Genomic DNA, 12,004 nt, shown 5'->3' on the forward strand with positions numbered 1-12,004 from the left:
AGTCGCATGCATGAGTTTAGTGTGATTGATATGTGTTCATATGTAGTGTGTGCCCCACTGACGTGGCATTGGTGTAGTTCTCAACAGTAATGCAGTGCTGCAGCTGTCTCTCTTCATGCCTTACATACTGCCTAGCTTGGCCAAACCAACACTTACCACTGAAGTCTATCCAGCCCTGGCCTGGAATTCTTATTCTGTCTGGAAGAAAAGTCCACAGCAATCTGTGCTAGTTCATCTCACCATCTCATCTTCTACCTACAAGAATAATGTTAGTACAGACTCTATCAAACTATATTCACAGCTGTCCTGAGGAGATGAGCAAATGAGTCTAGTTTATAATATACAGATAAAACATGATGAGAATGGGGAAATTTTACAAAACAAACCAAATCTTTAGGCTTGCAGTACATGGTTCTGTTTAGGCACAACTGACTAAGCCATAATTGGGGTTATGCAAACATGTGTAAACTGTAAAGGATATAAAGTAAAGACTATCTGGGTTATGGATTATAGTGCATTATGCATATACAGGGGTTGGACAAAATAACTGAAACACCTGGTTTTAGACCACAATAATTTATTAGTATGGTGTAGGGCCTCCTTTTGCGGCCAATACAGCGTCAATTCGTCTTGGAAATGACATATACAAGTCCTGCACAGTGGTCAGAGGGATTTTAAGCCATTCTTCTTGCAGGATAGTGGCCAGGTCACTACGTGATGCTGGTGGAGGAAAACGTTTCTCCAAAACACCCCAAAGTGGCTCAATAATATTTAGATCTGGTGACTGTGCAGGCCATGGGAGATGTTCAACTTCACTTTCATGTTCATCAAACCAATCTTTCACCAGTCTTGCTGTGTGTATTGGTGCATTGTCATCCTGATACACGGCACCGCCATTGGATGCACATGGTCCTCCAGAATGGTTCGGTAGTCCTTGGCAGTGACGCGCCCATCTAGCACAAGTATTGGGCCAAGGGAATGCCATGATATGGCAGCCCAAACCATCACTGATCCACCCCCATGCTTCACTCTGGGCATGCAACAGTCTGGGTGGTACGCTTCTTTGGGGCTTCTCCACACCGTAACTCTCCCGGATGTGGGGAAAACAGTAAAGGTGGACTCATCAGAGAACAATACATGTTTCACATTGTCCACAGCCCAAGATTTGCGCTCCTTGCACCATTGAAACCGACGTTTGGCATTGGCACGAGTGACCAAAGGTTTGGCTATAGCAGCCCGGCCGTGTATATTGACCCTGTGGAGCTCTCGACGGACAGTTCTGGTGGAAACAGGAGAGTTGAGGTGCACATTTAATTCTGCCGTGATTTGGGCAGCCGTGGTTTTATGTTTTTTGGATACAATCCGGGTTAGCACCCGAACATCCCTTTCAGACAGCTTCCTCTTGCGTCCACAGTTAATCCTGTTGGATGTGGTTTGTCCTTCTTGGTGGTATGCTGACATTACCCTGAATACCGTGGCTCTTGATACATCACAAAGACTTGCTGTCTTGGTCACAGATGCGCCAGCAAGACGTGCACCAACAATTTGTCCTTTTTTGAACTCTGGTATGTCACCCATAATGTTGTGTGCATTGCAATATTTTGAGCAAAACTGTGCTCTTACCCTGCTAATTGAACCTTCACACTCTGCTCTTACTGGTGCAATATGCAATTAATGAAGATTGGCCACCAGACTGGTCCAATTTAGCCATGAAACCTCCCACACTAAAATGACAGGTGTTTCAGTTATTTTGTCCAACCCCTGTATGTATTGAAATATTCAGTTTACTCATCAGCCCATAAAATAATTTGACAGAAACTTACTGCAATTTTGTGTCAAAGTTCTGATGGCACAGTCATTGGTGATCACCTAATTTACAGTAAGAACAGCCCTTGTTTTACTGAGCAAAGGGCAGAGTTAGGGAACAAATCGGAGAGATCGTTAGTTAACTGCTACACATGTCTATTATGTGTCACAAAAGCTGTGCCTAATCCTTGTTTCTAAACTGCATGTAAAAAGGTATACAAAAAATACTATAGGACAGGACCTCACCCTGTGTTATCTGTGTTCTTCCTGCTCATTCTCCAGACCTGTCCGTGTTCTTAATCCACATACAGAGCTAGCTAGGAGTGTTGACTAAAGCTGGCTTTTTAAGACAATAAAACACTGTACTGTTACAAAGAAAAACATCCTCTTGCATTAGTCCAACCCAAATGTGTACAAAAAGTTTTAAAAATGTTTAGATTTAAATATTTGTAATGTGTTTTGGCAGTGTACCTTACTTAAAGGGAGGATTAAAGATTTTTGGTCAGAAAGGTCTAGTCAAATTTACCTTACATTTCTGAATCTGACTGTAAAACATTAGTGGTAGTACGTAGTGGTATGTGATGTCTAAATGTGGATGTCCATATATAACAATGTGCAATGTAATTGGAAAAGCCATTATCGTAAATGTACATAATTTAAATCAAATGTACTACCTATTATTTTGGTGTTGTGTTAATGTAACATTTTGTTTTTTGTTAAAAAAATTACTGAAGTAAATTCAAAATAATTGTGATAAAAATTCTAAAGAAGTTAGAGTATATAATGCAATGATATAAATGCCACCTTAGAGATTGTTTACTGTAGTGAAATAAACCAACCTGTCAATGAAAGACAGTAGAGATGAAATCATCTAGTTTCAAAACACCAAATTAGGTCTGGACAGTGATGACTTAAAACGTGAATTCTCTAAATGTTTACGTGGTATAAGTGATAAGGAGCAGTCGATACACCAACTGTTCAAGGCCTGTTGCTATTTCGAGAGTACAACAGTGGAGTAGTCAGCTGCTGCAGGGTGGCACTCGCACCACTCACACCTGTTCTTACTCATATCTGGTTTCATAGACAACCAGTGGTCACGTGGTCCCAGTAATGGCCATGCTGCTTAAGCTTGTCATGGGGTCACACATGCTCCACAGCTTACTGTGCGGAGCTCAGACTGGAGCCTATAATAAATATTAAGCCAGTTTGCCAGGTGATTTTACAGTGACATTAGTGTCTTCAGTGTAGCCTGGGTGTGATGAACAGGTTGGCAGAACATGTAAGTAGTAGTAATTGTCCACTCTTTTAGGTAGTCTACAATTACATAGGCACTACTGAAAAACATTACTTAATAGTATTGAAATATTAACAATGCTGAAATTGGTGTGTCAGTTTATATATGCACTTTGTTGTAGGAGATGCTCAGCTTAAAGCTGCAGGGCAGAGAATTCTGAAGTCAGAAAACATTTACTCTGTTGGATACAAGTGTTAAAAACATACATTCATCACACTAAATAGTCAACACATTATAATTCGGTAATATGCACATTAGGCATACTATTATATGATAGATTATGATTGGGGACACAGAACATGTTTACAGCTGTCAGCAGAAGATATTAGTTTAGAAAAAACATTTGTAACTAAAGCTAATGGTAATAAGCGTTAAATATTACCACATTATGTAAGAAACGGGTCCTTATCCACATTTTACAGTATCTGATTTGGGACACAGAACAAGTTTGCCATTAACTACTGCTATCACTGCTATCTATATTTGTCATGTGAGTACTGAGTAAACAGTCTGTCAGCTAGGATTTTAGCTACATAATTAATGGTACCTGTAACTGTGATATGAGCTGATAATTAGTTCTTATTACAGTAAATGTCAGTAAATACAGTAAATATCATTCAACCTGATTTTTATGCACAAGCTCTGGATGCATTAGTTATTTTCCACAATGGCCAACAATAAGGAAAGCACTGTTGTAAGCTTGGTGCTAATTGATAGTGTTGGAAAGCTTTTGTAGAGAGCATGCTTGGTTTGGGCATAAGTGGTTTGGGCTTTGTGTGACCCATCACAGGGACAGTAGTGAGGCTAATTGAGTTAGCTAGTTAGGCTAGCTAGTTGGAAAGTGAGGATAATTTTTTCTGATTAAGTGAGCCTGGTGGGCAAAATATAACCACATTATACACACCATACAAAGCCCAATAACTATTTGCTGATAATGTGACATGGTTATGTCTTACATTTGTGTGTGCTGGTAATATTAAAAAATCCTCTGTAAACTGTTAGTTTGTTTTAAGAGAGACAACTGTACTTGGTTGACAAATTGTTCATCTTCTGAGCACTGATACACACTCTTGTTGTGAAGATTAGGTAATAGTTATATCCAAGTACCTCAGATGTTTTTCTCTTCCTGCTGGCAAAGACAAGACCAAAATCTCCTCAGTCTGAAGCATGTTTGGAATTGGTTTCTCATTGATGTTGGGCTTTTATTCTTCCTCCTTAATGTCTTTCCAGAAGCCTGGTCTCTAGTGCTAAATCATGACTGAACTCTTCCGCCATCAAACAGCCTGTGAATTGGGGGAGGCTCTCTAAACTCTCCACATGAAAGTAGCACAGTGTCTTGATCACACAGAGCTGAGTCTGTAAACATGAGCAGAGGTCTCTGTCAGAGACATAAAACAGAAGACAAAAGCAGAGAAACAGCAAGCGTATGGATGTGGAACCATGGCCCTCTGTAATTGAACATGGCTCTAGACTAGACACCCTTTTCCCTCCCTTTTGTTTTCCTTTTTTCCTATACCCCATCCCCCTCACAGTCCTTGCCTAACCCTGTTGTTCTTAAGAACATCCATAATGTGTTTTTGCCTTTGAATGCAAATATAATGGTGTAGAAATTCCAAAGCTATTCTTTTACTGCAGTTAAATGTTCAAATCTTTTTTTGCCAATACATAACTTTTGGTTGTACCATATATTATGTGAAATTCAAGGTTTTATTTAAAATCACAAAATAACTGATGTTAGTTAATTACTATTAGATAATAGTTACTATTAGATAGAAGATTAAATGAAGTGAACTGCAGATGCATTATTCACAAAAATGGCATAGCTCACGTTGTGAGCTTTAAAAAGCTGGAATTAATGACAGGATGACAATTTAGAAACCATTTATTATCAAAGGCCATTGCCCAAACCTGGACCCCTAAGCAATGAAATATAGTTATATGGTCTAAAAAGTCAGCTTTTACTATATTCAGGTGGGTATTTGTTTAAAGGCACACTTTCAGCTGGCAACTGTTAAGAACATTAGGGGTGTCATAGCAATGTCTGGTAAAACTAATGAGGTGCACCATGCATTAGATAAACCCTGTGCACACCCTGTGTTTTTTTGATTCCTTGCTCCATCCTAGTCAATAAATTTGATTATCAATGAAGTTTTTTTGGGAAGTTCAGGAATGCACACTGACAAGTAAATATGCACAATCTGTCCATTACTTCGAAAATGTAACCCTAAACCATTATTTACACTATTACTTTATTTCCTTATCAACCCTCTGATATTAATATTTTGTTATTGTTTTCTATTATTTTTTGCATCCTGGTTTTTGTCCTAACATGCAATCAGAAAATCTGTGACATTGTGTCATTTATTTACACAGGTCTTATGATACATTGTTTATTGTAACATGATTCTGGGCGTGATGGTAAAAATTCCATATATCATATGGTAAATGTACAGCAATACTACAGTATATACAATACATTACATATAAAACTGTACAGAATAGGTGGACATATACATTAATTATTTTGTGGCAAGGCATCTCACTCACTCACTCACTCACCAACTCAATTTAGAGTAACCAATCCACCAACAGACATGTTTTGGGGTGTGGTACCTAAAGGAAACCAACATTAACACATTAGGCCCTGTGCACCACAGTGGCACTGATTTTTCCTTTTTTATATTTTATATTTGCACCAATCATATGTAAAATGAAAGACAAAAAAGGAATGAAAAGACAGAACAATCCAGTATTTTTACATTTTCTCTCTGTTTGGAGCTCAGTAATAAAAGTAAAACTTAAATTAACACCTAGTAATTTGTTCTGTGCTAGACGGAGTACCAGCTTTTTGATAAATGAAAGACAGACACCTTATCTATTTTCTCACTCACTTTACTCTTGCTGCTATGTGGTTACTGAAAACAAATCTAGGCATTTTTGTGTAGATTCCTTTCATCAAACATTGGCAGTATGCCACCTCACCTAACCAGAGGTTTTGCATTTAAATAGCTGGAGTGAGAATATATAATTAGAGATTTAATAGGGATAATCCAGCTAAAATTGGGAAATGAATAGGCTGTTAAAAACCTTGGCACCCTTACCGAGTTCATAACCTCAAACAGCTTTTCCTCGTCCTTCCTACTGTTCCATTTAGGTCTATTAGACCCCATCAGCAATGTTTAGCTGTTTTCATTAGCTCTGCCATAGCTATTTATCAGCGGTGAACTTAACTCATGCAAAACATGTTCACACTTACTGAAGTGTAGATTCACATGTGGAACGGATAAGCGCTGTCATACTCCCTCGGTGTTGTAAGAGCTGAGCCAGTGGTTTTAGGCATGTAATAGTGCCAATGAATCTTACCATGTTTGTGGGTCAGGGATTCCTCAACACACCCCATAATTTTGTACTTATATTTCCACATTATCAATGCATTCAGCATTTTACTTTAAAATGACGGCAATCCAACTGAGAGAACTCTGACTGTTGTTTACTGAAAAATATGGTAAAAATAATTGGAAGATGCAGCCAGATGCAGATCTTTTCCCAACTTCTTTGCTCCCTGTAGGCCTTTATGATGCACATTTCTACCACTTCTATCTCTTTCCACATGCTCTTGTCTTTTTAGGCTGCAGAAGTCCTATGGCGATGGAAGAGATGCAGTCCTTCCTCCTAGGCATATATTATCCACAGCCAGACTCAGCTGCTTCTTCATTTTATTATCTTTCTTATATGTTGCTTCCCAAATGTTTTATTAAACAGGAGCTTCAGTGACGTGGTTTCTGAAGTAGCTCTGGTTTGGGTTGGTACTGCTCCACCAGGATATTTAGGATGCTCTCCAGTTTCTTGTCCATCTGAAGAACCTAAGTATTACAGAAATTCAATGATCAGAAGTCCCCACAGTTCTTATTTGGGAAATAAATGCAAGTTTTTAAAATATTTTATGCTTCACACAGTCAAAGTCACACAGTCAAAGTCAAAAGTTTAAATACATTTGTAGGACACATGTAAGTCATAATGTTAAGAAAAGTTCTATTATGTTATATAACATTGTGGCATGGCCTCCTTATGCCCAGTTAGTAATTTTAACTGACCACAGCTGATGTCGTCCTTGTGCCTTTATAAACAGGGTTACACTGAACCAAAGGCATTAAAATATATATTTTTAGATCATAGCCAGCAGTGTCACCTGGATGTATTTCTAAACAACCTAAGGTCAGAAGGTAATCTGTATATAAAAATGTCATACATTTTTTGTATTTTATTACATAAAAAGTATAAAGTATATGAAACTATCTAAGACAGTGATGTTCATTGAAACATAAGTGCATTTAAACACATCCAAACAACCTGAAATACAAGGTAAGCCTGTTTCTAATACATACACTGATCAGCCATAACATTAAAACCACCTCCTTGTTTCTACACTCACTGTTCATTTTATCAGCTCCACTTACCATATAGAAGCACTTTGTAGTTTTACAATTACTGACTGTAGTCCATCTGTTTCTCTGCATGCTTTGTTACCCCCTTTCATGCTGTTCTTCAATGGTCAGGACTCTCCCAGGACCACTACAGAGTAGGTATTATTTGGGTGGTGGATCATTCTCAGCACTGCAGTGACACTGACATGGTGGTGGTGTGTTAGTGTGTGTTGTGCTGGTATGAGTGGATAAGACACAGCAATGCTGATGGAGTTTTTAAACACCTCACTGTCACTGCTGAACTGAGAATAGTCCACCAACCAAAAATATCCAGCCAACAGCGCTCCGTGGGCAGCGTCCTGTGACCACTGATGAAGGTCTAGAAGATGACCAACTCAAACAGCAGCAATAAATTTATACATATCAATAAATAGATTTATTGGGATTTATGATTAAATTAGGTTATTTTTTAATTTATGTTTCAGCCACAGCAATCGCTAACAGGTGTAATAAATCAATTATATAAGGGAAATTACATGCTTCCAACTTTTCAGCAACAGTTTAGGGAAGGCCATTCCCTTTCCTGTGCACAAAGCAAGGCCTATAAAGACATGATCAAAAGCTTAGTTTAAAGCTTGTTTAATTAACATCCCAAATACGAAACAATATGCATTCATATCGAGTTGCCCCTTGCATAATGGTGTTAATAGCGTTCCACACGAGTTTGGAGTGTGCCTATATAGTCAAAACAACATTTGTGAGGTCATGTACTAATGTTACACAAGGCCTGACTTGCAGTTGATGTTCAGATTCATCCCAAAAGGTTTTAAAGTAGGTTAAGGACAGGGATCTGTGTCAGATTACTGGAGTTCCTTTACACCAAATTTATGAAACCAGGACTTTTTAAACATTGCTTTGTGCACAAGGGCACAGTCAGGCTGGAACAGGAAATGGCCTTCGCCAAAACCGTTGCCACAAAGTTGAAAGCATTTAAGAAATTTATTTAACTGATTTAAACCTGTTTGCCATGGCAGAATGTTTTCATTTATTTTAGTGCTAACTAGTGTCAAAAACCCAAACAAACTAAAATGAAATATTATTTTATTATAGGTTGTTTTGAAAATATACCTAGGAGTTCACATACAAGTTAGATAATAATTTGGTGGTGTAAAAAGTTGGATAATGTGATGTGACACATTGTTAAACATGGCCCTATCCCAACATTTTTGGAGGTGTTGATGCTATTAAATTTAGGACCTAAAATTCTGAGCCACTGAAAATGTGATGAAAAATACAAGCTGAAAGAAATCATTGTCTCCAGTATTATTCTGACATTTCACATTCTTAAAATATAGCAGTGACCTAAGAAAGGGAATGTGTACTTGGATTAAATGTCAGGAACGGTGAAAAACAATGTGGCCAAGGTGTATGTAAACTTATTACTTCAACTGTAGTCAGAGGGACTGGCATAACACATGTTTACACACTCTCACAAAGGGGGAATTTATAGTAGCCAATTTAACTCTTTCTTTATTACTTTTCACATCTGTAGGACACCAACACTACCCGTTATGCCCTAACGTATGTTGACCATGGTTCTCATATAAAAGTCAATGTTTTATTTCATACAGCAGTAGTACTCAAAAAAACTTTATGGCATCTACATTTTTAATATGGTCCCTAACAAATACTCCCCCTCGAATTGTTAACCTCTTTTACCATACAAAATATAAGCATGTTAAACACCAAAATGTTGTCCAAAAAGGCTGGAACTGTTTCACTGGCAATAAGACAATGAAATTCACATTTATCAACTACAAAATGCATAATATTTAAAAGGTATTTTAGTATTTCAAAAGTGTATTTTAGATTTAAATAAGCTTAGCTAAAACACAAGTGTATTACAGTTTAGGGTAATTACCACTTTCCTATAGTATGAACTAAAAGTTCTTTAATATCTCCCTGCACACACATCCACTAAGCCTTTGAACATTCCTCCATTATTTCAACATTCAAACTTCTTTATAGAACTGACCTAAAATTCTAGATGTTTCTGTGGTTATAACCAAAATGCTTCTAGATTAAATCTGTATTATTCTGTAGTATTCTGTAGATAACTGTAAGCAAGCCAGGATGGACGATTTGTGAACATACAATACATTTACATTTTTGGCATTTAGCAGACGCCTTTATCCAAAGCGACGTACATTACAGTTACAGTATACAGTCTGAGCAATTGAGGGTTAAGGGACTTGCTCAGGGGCCCAACAGCAGCAACCTGGCAGTGGTGGGGCTTGAACCAGTGACCTTCTGATTACTAGTCCAGTATTTTAACCACTAGGCTACGGCTTCAATACAAAAACAGGTGACATCTCAGCTGTCCTCAACACATGCTAAAACCTGTGGACAAAGTGATGGCTCTGACAAACCTCCCCCAGTATGCACAACACAGTTGTCTTACTACTCATCAATGCACAAAATTGTATATTTGATCTAAGCAACGTAAAAAAGATATTGTAAGCTGTATTTACAGTTCCAAGGGGAAGTTTACGAAATTCCTTTGCACTTAATTACTTATGATGTGACCTGATATTCAGCCAAGTTAATACACACATTTTATCTAAACTAATAACACAGAAGCAGCAGTACTTATGATGCATTTCTTGAACACATTTATGAACCATTAACAGCTAAAGTATGGCAATAACATTTTTGTGTAGGTGATGATTAGAATGGCTCAATGATGAGAGGAAATTTGGGACAGTTTTGGAATTGTATCTGCATGAATAGCCCTCCTATGGTCAGACCACAGAATCTTAATTGTGTTATGATGTGGATTCTTAATTTGTTATTACAAAACAATGTAAGTATTTCCCTGCTGCCTTGTACACTTATGCTGTAAAATCTGATACTACAATTTTGAATGAATGGATTCACTTATAATTAGTCCTCCACCATGCTTCACAGATTGGATTTTCTGTTCATATGCAGTGGCTCAAGACATACTGTTGTTTGTTTCTGTCAAAGAGTTTCAGTTTCGTCTAATCTTTCTACCTTTGCACATTTTAAACAGCTTCTGGAAAGTGAGTATTTCTTTTAATAGAGTTATTTTGTTATTATTTTTGAGAGATTTTTGCAGACCTATTGCTGTTACTCTTGTGATCTAATTTCCTGACTCTTTGTGTCATTATTTTAAGACACCCACTGCAGAGAAAAGTAGCAACATATAACATTTTCCATATTTGTAGACAATTTGTTCTTTTGTGGAATTTATGAACTCCAAGGTTTTTAGAAATTACACTAGTTTTGAGTATGGCAGATGGCACAGTCGTATAGTGGGTTTGATTCCCCATTCCCCGGTCAGGCAGCCATTGTCCTTTCAATGTGGAGTTTGCCTGTTCTCCCTGTGTCAATTAGAGAGCCCTAAATGGGAGTGTGGGTGTGACTGCGTGTGTGTGTGTGTGTGTGTGTCTGCCCTCTGATGACCTAGCAAAGTGTCCAGGATGGTTCCTGTATATCGCCTAATGAATCAGACTCACCGCAACCATGATCAGGAAAAAGGGGTAGTAAAACAGACAATGAATGAATAATTAGGGCATGGTTTTAATTAACAATCTTGTTTTTTAGTGTTGCACCTCTACAATCCACTCGTGGAATCTCATTTCATTTACTATAACACTTAGTAAAAGCCATTAGCTCACAAGTTCCTTAACTCTTTAAAGATCAGACCATATTTGATAAATAGTTAAAGCAGAAATATAAGTACAGACAGTTCTCTTGCCACTGTAAGTCATCTAGGTGTGGTCCAAACATCAAAACATCACCTTTTCCTCATATACATGTCAGACAGAGATTAGTGGTGTGTGTCCCTGTACTGTCCCTTTGTGTCCTCTTGACAAGACAGTTGCGGTGGGAACGGCACGGCGTTCGTGTTCATAATCATGCAGTCCTGATTCCCTTCCTGACTCCTACAGCTCAACACAACACAACCTTCAAAACAACTGCCTACCACACCTTCTGCTCTTTGTTTGTGTTTTTGTTTACTTTTCAAATGTTGCTTCCTGTTTTTGAAGTTTCCTGTTCCTGAGAGAACCGGTATAACTTGATTTCCCATAAATTGAGGTAAATGATGTGCAAAGAAATCTACAGTACACAAACAATAATTTGCTCAGAAATGTTGTATATTATATATAAAACTATAACGACAACCAGCACCTCTCTCCTTTATACATAAGGAAAAGTAAAATACCAGCACAAACTTGGTCATGTTATTGGGAGTGTATCCTATTACAGTTTTACATTTTTTGCTTTTAGTACATTTTGGGCAATTAGTAGACGCCAGTCAGGCAGATATTTTTTCCTGCAGGTGTAAAGTCACAGTTGCGGTGCTGTGAGTGGTTGCCAGAACCCTTAATTTGATAACTTTTTTAGGTGTACCAGGGTTTTTTTTAATCAGATTGATCCATTGGATTCATGTAGT

General features: G+C 37.8%; 1 protein-coding gene across 1 annotated transcript in view; it reads right to left on the reverse strand.

Annotated features, from left to right (window-relative positions):
- Positions 1-6,867: 6,867 nt before the first annotated feature.
- kcnq1.2 (potassium voltage-gated channel, KQT-like subfamily, member 1.2) overlaps positions 6,868-12,004 on the reverse strand; it is a 180,383-nt gene continuing 175,246 nt past the window's right edge. Inside the window, exon 22 of the mRNA XM_063003118.1 lies at positions 6,868-6,963. Within this exon, the coding sequence (XP_062859188.1) occupies positions 6,868-6,963 (96 nt within the window). The remainder of the gene's footprint in view (positions 6,964-12,004) is intronic.

Source organism: Trichomycterus rosablanca, chromosome 1 (genome assembly GCF_030014385.1).
Source record: "Trichomycterus rosablanca isolate fTriRos1 chromosome 1, fTriRos1.hap1, whole genome shotgun sequence".
Taxonomy (NCBI): domain Eukaryota; kingdom Metazoa; phylum Chordata; class Actinopteri; order Siluriformes; family Trichomycteridae; genus Trichomycterus; species Trichomycterus rosablanca.